This window comes from Talpa occidentalis, unplaced genomic scaffold, assembly GCF_014898055.3.
Source record: "Talpa occidentalis isolate TD23 unplaced genomic scaffold, MPIMG_talOcc4v2.1 talOcc4.15, whole genome shotgun sequence".
Lineage (NCBI taxonomy): Eukaryota > Metazoa > Chordata > Mammalia > Eulipotyphla > Talpidae > Talpa > Talpa occidentalis.
The window spans coordinates 18010941-18029172 of NW_023601543.1; the positions used below are offsets into that span (position 1 = coordinate 18010941).

The following is an 18232-nucleotide window of genomic DNA, read 5'->3' on the forward strand; positions in this document are numbered from 1 at the left end:
TTGTTCACTCTACACTGGGAGTATCTGAATCTCATAGATTGCGTCTTTCTTTCCTCTTTTGAATTTTGATGACAAGAATGATTAGCAAAATTCTATGACTAACACCCAGAAAGGGCTAAAGTGGTCACAAAATTAACCAAATCCAAATGTTCGGTGGTATGTTGACCTAAAGGAAAAGGCATATAATGATGACCTTTATGTAAAATAAACAATGCCACTGATTATTAGCAGAATATGGGCTGAATCGTTTTACCAAGAATGAGGATGGGTTTGCGCTGATCCTCCACTGGCCCTGCATGTGATTAGTGAAATAGCCAGCACTCCCCAGGCATTCACATGGGCTTGAACTCGTAACCCCAACCTCATTAGCTCCAGAGTTTGGCCACTGAGCTAATTACCTATAGGCAGTGGTATCTCGGCTCCTAAGACTTTCTAGTTAGGCTGTCTCTACAGTAACAAAAGAGCGTATTGAAAACTGACATTTGAGCCCTGTATGCAGCCATTGAACCTCTTCCCTGACACCAGTGAAGCAATTTGACTGTTTCTCTTTTCTGAATTAGCTGATTATTTCATCAAGCTTACTTAAACAAAGAATCACATGAAGCAAACTTCACATAAGTTCTCTTTCTACAGAAACTTAGTTGGCAATATTTCTTTCAAGACAAAACAAAGAAAACTGTCTGCATTGGACAGAAATAAGACTTTATTGACCCAGAATAACATATCTAGAAAAGCCCTTATGGCTTCCACTAGTTTACGGGCCAGAAGACAAGTCAGATCACTTGTGCCTGTTGGTTGACTTTTGACCCTTTTTTAATTTCACATTTAATTTATTCTCTAATTAAGACATAACCCCTGACTTCAGCAATCCTATTAGGCAATACTCAGAATGTACAAAACACATCACTGTGAAATGGTTCTTTGCTTTCCAAAAATCATTTATCATCATAGTGATTTTATTAACATTATTACCTGTGATAATAACTAACTCACTGAATAGATATGATGGTTAAATGAAAAATATAAAGCACCCAGCACATCTAGTTGGTCACTCGATAAAAGTTAATTTCTTTCCATTTAAATGGTGTATTTAAGTATTTATCTTTAAGTTCAGAACTTATAGGGATAAATTAAAACAGGGAAAAAAGAAAGGGAGGGAGAGAGGAAAGAAGACAGGAAAAAAGAAAGGAAATTAAAGCATCTTTGAAATTGCGATTGTAGGGAAAAAGGAAAGAACCCTGAATTAACCAAAATCTAATTTACATTTAACTTCTCCAGTGAAGGGCTGAGGGGATGAGGCTCTGTGTCTCCCTGTGCTCTTTTCAGAACTCTCCTTAGTTTGACCTTTGCCAGCATATTCTTTCACTGTGTCTGTGGGGCACAGCAAGGACAAAGAGGCTGGTTCTTGTATATTTTAAAGTAAGAATTCTTAAAATGTGTACCTTCTTATACCCCAAACTACTTTTGTAAAATTGCTTGCCATTCCTATACCATAATATATTTAAAAACAAACAGCAGATATTTCACCTTAACATGCAGACATTTTGTAAAACTGGTTTGACTTCTACTTCTAGAGTATGTGAAAGTTATGCATATCGTTTTCATGCACAATGGTTTGTAGCCATTAGGAGAAAAATAATTATTTGGATAATAGCTGTGGTTGCTTAAATGATCTCCCTGTATTAAAAAAAATCAATTATTGTTTCTTAAATTTTCTCTATGTGGTCATTAATTCTCTATCTTGATTTATGAGACTTCTCTGAGTTAATTATATTTTGAAGACTTGTGGGGCTAAAATTTTGTATTACAGTAAATGTAAATCTTTCAGTTTCCTAAAATCATTCTTAAGAACTTCAATTTTAAAATGCATTTAAATATATTTTATAATCATTTAATAAGATGCTTTAGTCTTACACATTTACACAAAATTGCCTCTTTGGAGCTGGAAATTTCAAAGGCTGCCTGGAGGGACAACAGCCTTTGGCTGGAGCTTCTAGGTGGCCCCGCACTGCCATCTGGTGGCCTTTGTAATGCTTTCACTCTTCAAATTTCTACTCTCGTTTCTATTCTTGTTCAAATACAGCCATGATTGCTCTCTTTTTCTTCTTCTTTACAATGATCGCTTTTTAGGACTTACAATCAATTTTTTAAAAATTAAAAGCCTTACACTCCATTGTTTGGACTAATAAGGAATGGCCTTTTATCCTGCAGCAGTGCTGTGGTCTTTGGATGGACCCATAAGCATTGTTTTTGAACACACTGATAATAATGCCCACCCAAAGTGGAAAAGCAGCCAACTGAGAGCTAAATGGCATTCTGGCAAGACAACGGTTGCATTCACGAGATTTCTAATCACGTCATCCACATTCCTGCCATTGGCAGGAAGCTTTAAACAGACCAGGGAGTTTTGGAGACAGCACAGCCATCAGCACCACCCAGAGCAGGGTCAGGCAGTGGCTTCCTGGAGCTGGGAGGGTGGGAGCACGGGAGCGAACACAATGGCGATGTGCTATAAATGTTTGGCAAGGCTGCTAGAGTGACTGGAAAAGGTATGGCCTGGGCAAGCTGCTCCTCGATAATGTGTGGGAGCCATATGGTCATTGTCCCTGGCCCACGTCACAGGTGACAGATGTCATTTGTCCATGGCAAATTGACAGAAGAGAGTGGAAAGGCAGTGAGAAATCTGACTTTCAGCACAGAAATAATGCAAAGGCATTTACCACCGGCTTCTGTGTGCAGCTACTCTGCCCCGGCCAGCTTCCACCTGCTCCCTCATCCAAAGGAAAATCCCTCCTTCCCCCCGTCTTTTGAGTTTTGCCTTGGTCAAGGAAGCACTTTTCCCTTCGCGTCTCCATGGCCATGCCAGAAGCCCATGTCTCCTGTCCTTTGTTCATCAGGGTTTTCAGAACTGCATGTTGTCCACGGGTGGCGTGGTGACAGGGTTTTCACGTGCAGTATCCACGGCAGGGTATTTGGTGGGGACAGAAGAAAGGACATGTGCGTCAGCAAAATGCGCTGCCTTTGACTTCACGGTCCTGACATGCGACTGGAAATCAGTAATTCTCAGAAGGGCAGAGAGGAGATGCAGTTTTGAGAAACACATTCAATATTAGCATATAACTTCATATGTGGAAGGGTTAAATATGCATTGTTTCTCTGTGTGATTTGTAGTCATAACTGTGTATAATTTCTATTTACAAAATGAAAAGATATCTATTGTTTTCATACTGCCAAGTTCAGAAAAACATCTTTTCACTTGGTAAAGCCATTCTCAAGAAGAGAGGGGTAATACTCCCTTTTGAGTTACCAGAATTTTCAGGGATGAATGGTTTTCATTTTTATTTAAAAAAAGGATTTAAATGTTTTTCAATTAGAAATAGGATTGAGTCCGCCCTAAAACAACACTCCTTTATGTCTACATTTAAAATTAAAATAACATAAACCAAAAAAATAAATAAATAAAATAACATAAACCAATATCTATGAACCACCTATTAATTGCATGGCATTATATCTCAACAAATAACTTTCTGAAGTTCAGATCAGTTTGGGGGAGGGGTGCATGCCCTAAGAACTTCTCATTTTTTATGGCCGGCTTCTCTAATGTAGTTTAAAAGATGAATTGCAAAGCAATACTAATAATATTTTATATACAACTTCTCAGGAAGACATCTAAGTGAAATCAATAAATGCTTTTTGGTGACTCTAACTGAATACGTGGCATATTTCCCTCTAACAATCTGTCGCTGTGTTGAAGCGATTGCAACCTTTCCGGAATTACCAACTTGACTGTTTCTCCCAGCTCTGCAATCACCTTCGACTTGCTTTTAATGGTTCCCTGTGGCCAACAGGCTTCAGTTCAAACATAGCCTGGCATGATTTGACCCAGCCTACCCAACGGGCCTCATCTCTTGCCATTCATCAACCACCTCCTCAATACATTCCTGCTCTGGCCACGCAAAATTCCTCTCACTCTGAAAAATCCATGCTCGCTTTCTATTCCAGACTGTCACAATGTTGTTCCCTCTATCGGGAGAACTCTTTCCCTACCCCACCCAACTGCCTCCCTGCCATCACCTGACCAACCCCTAGTCATCCTTTAGGTCTCCACCTGGATGTTGCTTTCCTCAGAAAGCCTTGCCTGACCTCTTATGTCTGGGTGAGCTGCTCTCCCTCTGCCTTTGGTAAACGCCTTGCACTTCCACCTACGCTGTAGTCACGTGGGGGTTTTTTTTAAGTTTTTTTTTTTAAAGATTTATTTATTTATTTATTTGTTTGTTTGTTTGTTTGTTTGTTTATTTATACAAGCACTGGGTACAGTCAGAAGTGCGGGAGGGTGAGAGAAATCACCAGAGCCAGAGTGGGGAGCAGAGCAGGCAGACTGACAAAGAGGAGCAGCGGGCGGCAGGAGAGGTCTGCGCGCCATGTGCGCCCATGTGGGACCCTTACCCGGTGGCGGGGGATCGAACCGGCGCTGCAGAGGCTGCGGGCAGCTTCGCCACCCAGCGCTCAACCGCTGCGCCTCCGGGGAGGCCCAGTCACATAGTTATTTGTCCTCCACTAAACTGTAAGTGCTAAGAGGATAGATCCCATTATTCCCCAGTGCCTGTATCCACTGGGGCCAACCGCAGTGTTTGGCACATAGTAAGTACTCGATAATTTGTTTTTTAATCTCTCAATCTCATTTTATTTTTTTTTTACTATAAAGAAATTCATTCTTATTTCAAAAGGTAATCCCAAGTATAAAGAGAACACATAGATCATGCACTATCCTATCTCCCAGAGAAATGAACTTTTAATACCTGGTATATATCTCTCCAGATTTTTTCCACAAATATGTAGCACATATTTAGAAATTTTATTTATTTTTTTATTTTTGGTTTTTTAATTTTGTATATTTTTTACATCGTTTTCATTTTTGTCATAGCAAGAATTTAGAAAACCTAAATAAGGGATCAGGAAAAAGACTAATTATAGTAAAGCAAAAATCAAAATCAACAAGCAACTGTAAACCAGTGACACACTACAGGGGTGGGGGGGAGAAGGGAATAGGATCACAGCAAGGGGGGTGGGAATTGTACCGGGACTATAACCAAGTACTCGATAAATTTGAGTTGAGTGGATGAATGTGAATTTCCTTTCATCTCCTATGCTCTGGTGGTACATGTGATGCTGGTCTGCCTTTGTCTCGTTTCAGTCCGTGATGCTTCTCTTACATAGCCAGCGGCGTTACATCTTTGAGTATGACCAATCGGATTGTCTGCTCTCTGTCACCATGCCGAGTATGGTGCGCCACAGCTTACAAACCATGCTTTCAGTGGGTTACTACCGGAACATCTACACCCCACCTGACAGCAGCACTTCTTTTATCCAAGACTACAGCCGAGATGGCCGACTGCTACAGAACCTGCATCTAGGGACAGGACGCAGAGTTTTATATAAATACACCAAGCAAGCAAGGCTGTCTGAGATTCTCTACGATACCACTCAAGTCACATTAACATATGAAGAGTCTTCTGGAGTGATTAAGACAATACATCTGATGCACGATGGCTTCATTTGTACAATCAGATACAGGCAAACAGGTTTGTTGTGAGAGGGTGTGATACGTATAACCATATCCGAATTTTCTTATTAAACTTGCTGGCCACAGTCTGAAAGAATCATTAACCTATAGACATTCAACCCAATGAATTTTCACTATAGCTATCAAATTATCTTCCATTGAAAATTAAAAGCATATCATAAGCTGCATGAAAGTTGATTTCTTAAAAACGTACAGTGTACTTCTCTTCCTCTCTCAGCTTTCAAGAAAGGTGAGATCTAAGTACCTAGTCTAACTGTGCACCCACTGCTACTTACCACGAAATCTTTCCAAAGATGCAGCTGCAAGATATGAGGCTCACTAAAACTAACCCAAGCCTTATGTGACCTGTATAAGCCTCAGTTGATGGCAAAATATCATCAAAAGTCAGACCTTTGTAATATATTTCATCCTTTGCGTTTCTAAAATGTCCAAATCCAGTTACTTGAATGCTGGACTTTGTCAAACCTGACCCTCTGACTTTGCAGCTCAGGTTAAATGAATTAGAAGTATTTTTTTTTTCAGCTGTTATAACAAGAGAGCTTGTTTATAATGTCAGTTTCATCACCCCAGCTACTGGATGGGTTATTACTTCTGTAGTGCCTATAATCAAATTATTCTACAACTATAATATATAGTATTTTAAATTTGTTTTTCATACTTGGTAACCACAGCTATGAGAATATGTTTTTAGGGGATGATTGCCCAGACATATCATCAGAGATCAATCTCTAATATTTTAGTTAGAATGTAAAAGCATCAGTACTAAAGAAAATAGCACTGGCGTGTTCACCATTAAGCCTCTTGCTTTGCTCTTATTATTTTGTTTTGGTTCCTTCAGGACCTCTTATTGGACGCCAGATTTTCAGATTCAGTGAAGAAGGTCTCGTGAATGCACGATTTGACTACAGCTACAATAACTTCCGTGTCACCAGCATGCAAGCTGTGATAAATGAAACTCCTTTGCCCATAGATCTGTACCGATATGTTGATGTCTCTGGTAGAACAGAGCAGTTTGGAAAATTCAGTGTAATTAATTATGATTTAAATCAAGTCATAACTACGACAGTGATGAAGCACACCAAGATCTTCAGTGCCAATGGACAAGTTATTGAAGTCCAATATGAAATCCTAAAGGCAATTGCCTACTGGATGACCATTCAATATGATAATATGGGCCGTATGGTAATATGTGATATAAGAGTGGGAGTAGATGCCAATATAACAAGATACTTCTATGAATACGATGCTGATGGACAACTTCAAACTGTTTCTGTAAATGATAAAACCCAGTGGCGTTATAGTTATGATTTGAATGGAAACATCAACCTTTTAAGCCATGGAAATAGTGCCCGTCTTACTCCACTCCGCTATGACCTCCGAGACCGCATCACCAGACTAGGAGAAATTCAGTATAAGATGGATGAAGATGGCTTTCTGAGGCAGAGAGGAAATGACATCTTTGAATATAATTCTAATGGTCTGTTGCAGAAAGCCTACAATAAGGCTTCTGGCTGGACTGTGCAGTATTACTATGATGGGCTTGGGCGACGTGTCGCCAGTAAGTCCAGCCTGGGGCAGCATCTCCAGTTCTTTTATGCAGATCTTGCCAACCCCATAAGAGTTACTCATTTGTACAACCACACAAGCTCAGAGATTACATCTCTGTACTATGATCTCCAAGGTCACCTTATTGCCATGGAGCTGAGCAGTAGTGAAGAATATTACGTAGCCTGTGATAATACAGGCACTCCACTAGCTGTGTTCAGCAGCCGAGGTCAGGTGATAAAAGAGATACTCTACACTCCTTATGGCGATATCTATCATGATACTTACCCTGACTTTCAGGTCATCATTGGTTTCCATGGAGGACTCTATGATTTCCTTACTAAGTTAGTGCACCTTGGGCAAAGAGATTACGATGTTATTGCTGGTAGATGGACTACACCTAATCATCACATATGGAAACAGTTGAATCTCCTTCCTAAGCCATTCAACCTCTACTCCTTTGAAAATAACTACCCAGTTGGCAAAATTCAAGATGTTGCAAAGTATACCACAGGTACTTACATGGTGTCAAACAGTATGCTAAATTTGAGGTAACTCAGTAGTGTTTATCACATCATCTCAATGCCTTTGTAAATATGCTTCCTCTTCCTGCCAGTTAGCCCACAAGTTACTGTGCACTCTCTTCCTTAGTCTTCTAGAGTGAGTGAAACTGTGCAAATTGGCAAAAAAGATGATGTTTTTGCATGTCTGCACATTTTTCTTTCCTTTTAAGCTTTCTGTGTATAGGTTTCACTCTTAAGAGCTTATACAAATAATTTCATAAAAGAACCCAAGTCTGGCGCAGCAGACCTCTCCTGTCTCGCCCGCTACTCCCCTCAGCAGTGTATTTCAGTAGATCCGCCTATTCTGCTCCCCACTCAGTCTCTGGTGAATCCTCTCATCCCCTGCCCCTCTGGTCTGCACCCCAGCTTTTGTATGCATAAATAAATAAAATAAATCTTTAAAAAAAGAAAATTTGTGCATCAAATCTAATATTCAGTCTACTTGGCCTTATTACCTCACCACGTTAAGAATGTCCATGTAGTAAACTGAATCTGTCTCTTTGGTTTTCCATGAATGAAAAGGTTTCCCTATAAAGAGAGGATGAGATCATTTAGGGTGGGTAATATCAGGGGGAATTTTATCCATAACTTCCCATTAACTGAACATAATGAGGACTGAGGAAACCTCTGTAAAGTCTTCCACAAAAGTTGTAAAGTATAGGCTTTGAATTTTTTTTTTCTTTTCAATTTTTTGTCTCACAGACATTGGAAGTTGGTTGGAGCTCTTTGGTTTCCAGTTACACAATGTTCTACCTGGGTTTCCCAAACCAGAACTAGAAAATTTGGAATTAACATATGAGCTTCTACAGCTTCAGACAAAAACTCAAGAGTGGGATCCTGGAAAGGTGAGTACAAGTTGCACCATCTCCATTTAGCTGAAAATACAGAAGAGCATCCAACACCCGTAAATGGTATTGACATTTATTTGCTGACTTATTTTTAAGTCTTCTTGAATAGTCATGAAAATGTGATTAATGAGGAGGTAGAGAACAAGCTTCCATGAGGAAAGGATCAGGGGACTGGAACTTTTGGAAAAGGAGAGACTAATGCGACTTGGCAACTGCTCTGGTAGCTTAACAAGAGGAAGTGAACTTTTAACATTCTGAAATGGGCTACCAAAGGCAGTTATGGATTACATATAGAGCAAATGGCTCACTAAGAGACATAAAAACATCAGATTTCCAACTACAAAATAAATTAGGGGCTAATGCATTAAGAATATGGGAATGCAGGCCTCTCCTGGTGGCGCAGGTGGTTGAGTGCAGCACTGTGAAGCTGTCTGCAGCCTCTGCAGCACAGATTTGATCCCAGCAGGCCAGCGAGATACCCACATGGTGTGGCAGACCTTTCCTGTTGCACCCGCTGCTCCCCTCAGCAGTGCTTTCGGTCCGTCTGCTTGTTCTGCTCCCTGCTCTGTCTCTGGTGAATCCTCTCACCCATCTGGCGTGTACCCCAGTTCTTGTATGCATTAATAAATCTTAAAGAACATGGGAATGACAGAACTAAATTATTCTGATTTTATTTTTTTTTAAAGATTTATTTATTTATTTATACAAGCACTGGGTACAGTAAGAAGCACAGGAGGGTGAGAGAATTCACCAGAGACAGAGCAGGGTGCAGAACAGGCAGAATGACGAAGTACGCTGCTGAGGGGAGCAGCGGGCAGCAGGAGAGGTTTGCACACCATGTGGGATGGAACCGGCGCTGCAGAGGCTGCGGGCAGCTTCGCAGCCCAGCACTCAACCACTGCGCCATCAGGAGAGGCCCTAAATTATTCTGATTTTTAAAAAAAAAGTCTGTAAGAACAATGAAGAAAGAAAGAATAACTATTACAGGATAAAATCTCTGGAAAAATAAGACAGATAATTTTATCAGGAGTATGAGACACAAAATGAAAACAAGAGATTATTCTTTAATTGAAAGAAATAGAAATATGTTTTCAAAAAAATTGACTAACAAAATAAAACTAAAACTAAAATTTGAGTGCAATAAATTATAAGGGAAAGGAATTAAAATAGGTTCTATAGGCATCTCCCTTTTTGTAAATAAATATTATAGGTAACTGCTTTTTTGGTAATTAAAAGTTCAGGGGAAAAAAGCTTAGCAAAATGTTGAAGATCACTGAGACTTTATAATGGATACTTGGTTCATTTTTCTTTTCTCTTTATTTCTTAGTATGTTTGAAAATTCCCATAATAAAGAGTTTTTTCCTAAATCCATGTGAAAAGATCAATGAACTTCTTGCTGATTTGTATTGTTATTTATAAGGTCACAAGCTGCTTGAAAGCAAGAATGCTGCCTTATGCATCTCTTTATACCTAACGTATTACTCTACTTACAGTAATAGCAGCTGTTAGTTATATTGGTGAAAATGAAACGTCATTGTTTTGGGGAAGCTGGACCCACTTAACTTGAAGTGCCTTCTAGCTCTGTGATTCTATGCTTCCCGATGCTCAACTCACTAAGATATTGGAATATTTATACATGCACACAAACACACACACACACACATAGATATAGATGTATCGATCAACAGATCGATCGATATAGGCCATTTGATCAAGTCACCTAATTCGTCTTTTCTTCCCAAAATCTCTGATGAAGAACTCCAAATTTGTTTGGAAATCACGAGCCAGCCAATGGGAGAGAGAAGGAACAAGCTTGTGAGTCTTTCCTTCCCACAGTGCCCGAGCACAGGACAGGTATCCTGTGCTGCACTGACCCTGCACCTTTCTGTTTTCCTAGATGGTCCTGGGCATTCAGTGTGAGCTCCAGAAACAGCTGAGGAATTTCATTTCCTTGGACCAACTTCCTATGACTCCCCGATACCATGATGGGCGGTGCCTTGAAGGAGGGAAACAACCAAGGTTTGCCGCTGTTCCTTCTGTTTTTGGAAAAGGTATAAAATTTGCCATCAAGGATGGCATAGTAACCGCCGATATCATAGGAGTAGCCAATGAAGATAGCAGGCGGCTCGCTGCCATTCTCAATAATGCACACTACCTGGAAAACCTACATTTTACCATAGAGGGGAGGGACACTCACTACTTCATTAAGCTTGGTTCTCTGGAGGAAGACCTGGTGCTCATCGGGAACACTGGGGGGAGGCGGATTCTAGAGAATGGTGTGAATGTCACTGTGTCCCAGATGACTTCTGTGTTGAATGGGAGGACTAGACGGTTTGCAGACATCCAACTCCAGCATGGGGCTCTGTGCTTCAACATCCGATATGGGACAACTGTGGAAGAGGAAAAGAATCACGTGTTGGAGATTGCCAGACAGCGCGCAGTGGCCCAGGCCTGGACTAAGGAGCAAAGAAGGCTGCAAGAAGGGGAGGAAGGTATCCGAGCATGGACAGAGGGGGAGAAGCAGCAGCTTTTGAGCACTGGGAGGGTACAAGGTTACGATGGGTATTTTGTTTTGTCTGTTGAGCAGTATTTAGAACTTTCTGACAGTGCCAACAATATTCACTTTATGAGACAGAGCGAAATAGGCAGGAGGTAACAAAAAAAATCTCTGCCTTTGCGTCACCAAAGACTGCCTGTTTTTAAAACATAAAATGGTTTATTGTATTGGTTTTCTAGATCAGAACTCTGTATATGTAAATATGGAGGAAAAACATATCCAACTGCCTTTCAATGTGACGGAAGATGGTATTTTAATATTGTTTGTTTAAACGCTTTAAGAAATGACAGAGATTTTTAGTTCTTGTGTGGCAGTATTCAAAATAACACAAGTAGAACTCAAACAGCTAAAACAAAGTTTTCAGAAAGCACCACTTGCAATTTGTTGAGCCATGCATATGTTCAAATAGAAAGAAAGAACCTGAGGGTCTCTATCTCTATGTGACACAAAGTTTCATATTTAACTGTTGGCAGAACTTGCAGGCTGTTTGAAAGAGGTGGTGCAATAGTATCTGAACCTTGCATTTCGAAAGACTGCCAGCCCTTTCATACGTTCCAGATCTGTTATGGGAAACTTAAAAAGAAGTGTAAAATGTCCTCAGCCACCATGTCCCAGAGTCAGGACCCATATGCCCTTCCTCCCTGATTATTCCTCCTTGCTCGTCAAAGTAAATGCCATGTTGTCGTGCTGTGTTTGGGCGTGCGGTGGCTGGGTTCTGTCTACCGTGCTTCCCCGTGGGTATGGTAACCAGACTGAAATCGCCACTCTTGGCGTGTGTGTACATGATGCCAAGGCAGCTGGCCAATGTAACTTCTCCCACACAACCTGTTTTGACTACATTTTCTTTTTCCCAAATTGTCCAGCTGTATTGGTGTCGCGTAAACATAGCTTTTATTAACCTGGGTAGGCATTTTTCATTTATATATAAGATGTGTTTGGGTCCTAGTTTCACATTAGTAATTCATTATTTATATGCTAATCCAATGGTTTTGTGCACACAAAAAAGGTAATTTACTACAAAGTATGATTCTGGTACAAAAAAAGAGACGCTTTTGCAGGCATACATGCCTGGGATGCCGATAAAGACATTCACTACTACTGCAGAAACTCATAAGAGCCAAAACCTTAAAAACATAGACCTAGTACTAACGTGAAAGGAAACTACCAAAGGGAAGACCAAACCAAACATCACAGTAGTTGCTGCCACTTAGAATTATCTTTCAAAATGCACAGTTCTGTATTGCATATCTCCCAGCCACAGTCAGGAAGTTTAATTAAGCAAACCCTTTCCAGCCTAAAACATTTCAACTAATTATAGAGAGGCAGACTATTTTTTTTTTCACTAAAATAATGTATATGGTTAGTTATTTTAGTTCTCTGTCTTTACCCATTTGGTTTGATTTAATCATCCCTCCTGCCTAGGAAAATAACTATTTTCCAGGAAGGGTTGTTTTGTTCTGTGATGATTTAAAATTTGGAAGGAGATCAGGATTAGTGTTAATATCAGCTGCAGTTTCTCAATCTCTATGAATCCTGTAGTAAAAAAAAAAAAACAAAAAAAAAAAAAACAGCCCCTTGGTGAGCTGGGAGATTTGTGCCCAGTGACAAAGAGACAGTTTGTAAAATGCTGTGTAATTGTAAGTTCCCACCGATGAAAATACATGACAGCACAATGTGGTCTATAGAAAATTCCCCTGAGCCAGCTTCAGCACTTTCATCACCAAGTCTGGACATTTGCTGTGTCTGAAGGAGAATTTATGATGCAACGTTACACTTTGGATTTTTTCCAGCTGCTGCCTAAATGCAGTGTGGGGTCATTGCCTTGCTTTGTGATGACAGTTTCTTTGAAAATATGCAAAGTCAGAATATAGGCTCATGTTAAGGTGTTTTAAAGTCTGGCTCCTGCAACATTTAGTAGAGTGAGGGAAAGGCAAGGACCCATTAACAGAAGGGGAGGGTGTATTGAAACATTTCATTTTCAAAAATTTTCAAGAATGTGGTTGAGATTACCACATTCTTACACATGTATTTTGAGAGAGAGAGAGAGAGAACTCATGATGAAGTCATGCCCCTTTTAGTTGAAAGCACACCAGCTCAATAGATTACTAATCCAGACTACAATCATATGATTGTTTTTTTCCTGAATCAGCCCTCTGTTAATGGTACAGTATTTATTCATGATGGAATTCTAAAATTTCTGACAAACTTGTTGAAAATTTGAATACCTCCACACCAGCCTAAAAATGGACCTTAAGTTCCTAGAACCTCTGATGTTCTTTTAAATCAATGGAAAAATAATTTGTGAACTGTATATAGAGAATGCATTCATAAATGTGATGATGTATTTTATCACTAATCCAAGATGTCAATATTAGAGTCTATTTTGCTTATATTTTAAGTGATTATACTTTTTTGCAATTCACTGATGATGTATCATTTTCAAACTGCTTTAAATACCCATTAGAAACAAATATTTGAAGCTTTTACTTAATCGTAATTACCTTGAACTGTGCATTTCTAGTTTGTAATACATTTTTATTTAGTTTGTGCCTTTAGTTTCTTAAAATTATATTTGTATTATATTCAGGAAATGCACTTTTTATCACTTACAGCTGTGGTTTTTAATACTGCCTTGAACTTTACTTACTGTTCTCTTTACCACTTCCAAAGTTTTTGGGAGGAAAGAGAAAAAAACCCATAAGGTTAGCACTAATGACTAGTAAATCTAAGAGAAGCATTTTGGCATTTCTAAATGAGAACGTGGAGATATTGGGTGCATGCCTTCCTATTCAGCTGAATACAAAGAATTCCTTCATTGGCTTATAGTTCTGAAGTTTAAATTTTTGAAAGAACAATCATTTGCATTTCCTGGTGAAAATAAATGTATTTTGAAGAGAAATATGTGAATTTCTCATACCCATAATTCAGCAACACACTGTTCGAGTCAGTTCGAGTGAGGGCACAGTCTTTGGGCTCTCCTACAAAGAACATTCTGGGCTGGAGGCAGGGAATACTCTGTGATTGTTTCTTTTTCTTAGTTCGAACCATTTTATTTGTGATCTTCTGTTTTGTTTTTACTCTTGCACTACAATCTAGAGATCCAAATGAGCTGAAAAGTTCACAATTTAATAGACATTTAAATATATTTATTTTTCGTTGTCATTCTAATCATTATTGATTAGAAGCACGACTCCTGAAGGAAAGGGAAATAAAGTCCAATCCATACTAATTTTGAGCAAAACACTCACCATATAAATAGGCATATGTTTTATTTTTTAACCCAGCAAACTAATGTATAAAATAAGCGTGTCCTTTACTGTCAATTTATCTAGAAGATCTATAATATATAGACTATACATATATATATAATATAATATATTCAACATAGCCAAATGTATGAAAACTTGACAATGTATAATTTGGAATTCACATGCTAACTACATAGAGAGGTATAAAATGAATTAAAATTTCATAAGATTTTTCTTTTTCATCACTGTTGACACAGTTTCAAGCATTCTATCAGGTTATTTCTACTCTTTTCATTTCCTTCCTTTTTAAAAAACATATTTCTAACCAGACCAGGCCCCACTGTAATATCACCCGAGAGAGTCAGGGCAAAATTTTTGCATTTATCAAGCTATGTTCCTGTAAGGGCAATTGTAAGGGACTTCAGTGATAATGGAAGCAAAAGTATAGTAACCAAGTATTGAAAGAAACTTCTATAGAGATTTAAGTGTCTTAAAGCTTGTGGAAAAACAGAAGGCTACAGATTGAATGCAACATTCTTGTTTGCTTGGAGGAATTCACATACATATAGCTGACCTGACTAGTACTTCAGATCTCAGACTGCTCTTCCACAGCCTTCTGTAAGGTTCTTTATTCTGCAAAAAAAAGAAAAAAAAAAGAAAAAAAAAAAAAAAAAAAAGAAAAAAAAAAGAAAGAAAAAGAAAACACACACAAAAAAACCAGAAAACACAAAAAACCCCACAAAAAATAAAAAAAAAAACTAAACTAAAAAAAAAGCAAAACAGAAAACAACAAACAACAACAAGGAATTCAACCACAAAATAGTGACTGTTATTTCAGTGTGTCCTTCATGTGAAAGCTATTAAGGACCAAATATATTACTGTGTGTAAGAAGAAACTACTTCCTAAACAGTAACTGAAAATAGTTAGAGTTAAACTTGCTGTGGATTTTGTCTTGGCAGTTGTCATCTTACATTATTCGTCAAAGGAAATGTGTTTGGCAGTTAAAAATCTTTCCTTAGATTTAGTGGTGGACTTTAACCTCTTAAATAAATGTTAGTATATCAGATTGTGTCCTTGAAAAATATTTTACTTGTATGAATCATGACAATGTCTAAATCTTTACTCTTCTTCTGGCAAAAGCATCAGTAAGAGAGAAGGTGGGAAGGAGAAGTATAGCCTTTACGTCAGAAAAATATTCTTTTTAGCTGCTTACTTTCTCATGAGAAGTAAAGGTGTTTACAGTGTATGCCGAGATTTTCAGTTTCTATGTAACAACAGTTAGAGGTTCTAATCATACTGAAAATTGTGTTATAATGGCCCGGGCCATGTTGCTAGGAAACAATAGGTTCCAATTCTGTATTCCTGCTCTCACTCCTGTGCTGAAAAGTGACTGGATACTGTACAGGTTCATGTTCTCTGGCTGCAGTTAAATGGTCTTTTGCATTTTGCTCTGGCTTTCAGGCCAGAAGCATGCATTTTTCTACAAGAGCATCACAACAACATGCTGTAAATATTTAAAGTTAAACATTATGTGTCGATATTTGAAAGAAAAAAAGTACTTTGAATATTTCATTTTTAAAAAATAAAATTGCCAATGAACACTGTGTCCCATTTTATTCCTGCGCCAAACTGCATTCTCCAGTCAGCCTGGTCACCTGAGATATGAAAAGTGGCTCTCTAACAGCAAATGATAAAAGTGCATCATCTTGAAAATGTAGGTGCAGAAATCCAAAAGGCACTAATCCTAAGCAGATGGCTCTTCATTTTTATTTTTCATACAAATAGGATCTCTGACACAAATGACCATTCCATAAAAAAAGAAGAGTGGCTGTTGCAAGTTTAAACACCTCTAGGCTATGATTTTTAAAAAAGGTTTCTCTCTCCTGTCAATGCCTTTCTCAGCAATAGAAAGAAAACAAAGAATTGCCGAACACAGACAGAGGAGAGCTAGGAGACCAGGGTACCCAAATGCATTGGAAAAGAAAAAACAATGAATGGCGTGGAAAGGCCGTGGTGAAAGAGAAAAAAAAGATTATTTATTTATACAAGCACTGGGTACAGTCAGAAGCGCGGGAGGGTAAGTGAGCGAATTCACCAGAGCCAGAGCGGGGAACAGAACAGGCAGACTGACAAAGCACGCTGCTGAGGGGAGCGGCGGGCGGCAGGGGGCGGGTCTACGCACCACGTGGGACCCTCGCCGGCAGCCAGGGGATCAAACCCGAGTATCAAACCTGCGCTGCGGAGGCTGCAGGCAGCATCGCAGCCCAGAGCTCAACCGCTGTGCCACCAGGGAAGGCCCCATTTGGCCCTTGTTTTCCCCAAGAAGACATTTATGAGTGGCACAGGAACGCTGGCCAACAGATCTTCCACAATTGAACTTGATAGTAATGGGGCATCTACAGCCCAAACAGCCTGTTCCTGATACTTGCTTGGAATCCTGGAATTTACACCAGTCTAAAACACCCCGCTGCCCTTTTCTTCACTGATAAATACACAGATACAGTAAAAAGATTCATGGACCAGAAGGCAATTCTGACAGTCTCAATGCAACCCACCAGCCAAAAATAATTGGGGGGTGGGGGGGTGGCAGACACTAGTACCACCTCAAAATATTTTCTTCAAAATATAGAGAATACAAAAAGAAAGAAAGAGGTAAGAGCTCTGACACTTTTAGAGATTTTTGAATATCAATGCTATTTAAATATTTAGTAATATCACTACTTTAAATTTACATAATTTTAGTGCTGCGATAATCCTGTGAGGTCAGCAACTTAATTGTTCAGGAGCTTAATTGTTTCTGTTCAGCAAATGAATAATAGCAACAGACCGATTTACCTAATGGCACATGGATAATCAGTGACTAAGCTGAAAAGGAAATTCAAGTGTCATATCTTATGCTGATGGCCTCTCCCTGTCCATCAGGCTTTTTGTATCTTTCTGCATAAAAATATGCATTGCAAAGGTAAATGATCTAGTGATGAAGTTTGGTCAGTGACCCCAAGTTATGAAAGTGTCCAAACTGGGTACTTTAATTTCACTCCTAGCTGCAAACTACAAAATTATGGCATCCCATTTACTGCAAGGGCAAACATAGGTGACAAAGTTGAATTTATAGCCCACTAACAGGAAAACTAGGCATCCTATAACCTTTAAATGCTCAAGGTCAAATCTGGGCCCTATTATTAATAGACTTTGAATTCTGAACTTAATACAATGAATTAAATAAAACCTAAGCTGATGTCTAAGCATTCTTAATGGATTTTAAAGCTGTTTCTCACATTTTTAATTCTCTACCCATTCCACCCGAAAGAATATCTTAAATCCAGCCCTCTATTTATAGCAGAAGACTTAATTAGAGTCATTCTCTGTAGACTTATTCTACCTATATACCACATAGGGACCCTTGCCTATAACAGCCAATCAGACCATTACCTAAGCTGTCTCCCAACTGACCTTATCTCTTCAGAACAAATTTTCAGAGGAAATGAACAAGTTTTTGATAAACTGTCATGTTCCTTGTGGGCTTGCTGACACACTTGGAAATATACGTGCATTTTTCTACTTTGACTCAGCATCTTACAGGTATATGTTAACATGGCAATACTTTAGAAACAGCAAGGATATGACCTGTAAAGGTGCAAACTATTAGGTACTGGGAAATAGCAAGGATGTTCATGCTGCCGGTGGGGTGGGGGGGGGGCGCATATTAAAAAAAAAAAAAAACGTGATGAATAAAAGGCCAGCAAAATAAGACAGTGGCTAGAAGCATTAACTGGGATGTTTGACAGCAAAATCAAAAAAGCACTTACCTTTTTCAGGGAGTCAGTTCAATAAGATAAACAAGGTGGCCCTCGATGCTTTATTTAGTATATTAATAGCACCT

The 18232-nt window shown here is 39.0% G+C and overlaps 1 protein-coding gene across 3 annotated transcripts in view; it reads left to right on the plus strand.

Annotated features, from left to right (window-relative positions):
• The window catches only part of TENM1 (teneurin transmembrane protein 1), a 734894-nt gene extending 721379 nt beyond the window's left edge, over positions 1-13515 (plus strand). For all 3 annotated transcript variants that reach the window (XM_054695568.1, XM_054695569.1, XM_054695570.1), the window contains 4 exons: positions 5198-5585; positions 6426-7646; positions 8398-8540; positions 10441-13515. In XM_054695568.1, coding sequence (XP_054551543.1) covers positions 5198-5585; positions 6426-7646; positions 8398-8540; positions 10441-11199 — 2511 coding nt within the window. In that variant the 3' untranslated portion in view covers positions 11200-13515. The remainder of the gene's footprint in view (positions 1-5197; positions 5586-6425; positions 7647-8397; positions 8541-10440) is intronic.
• Positions 13516-18232: the final 4717 nt, after the last annotated feature.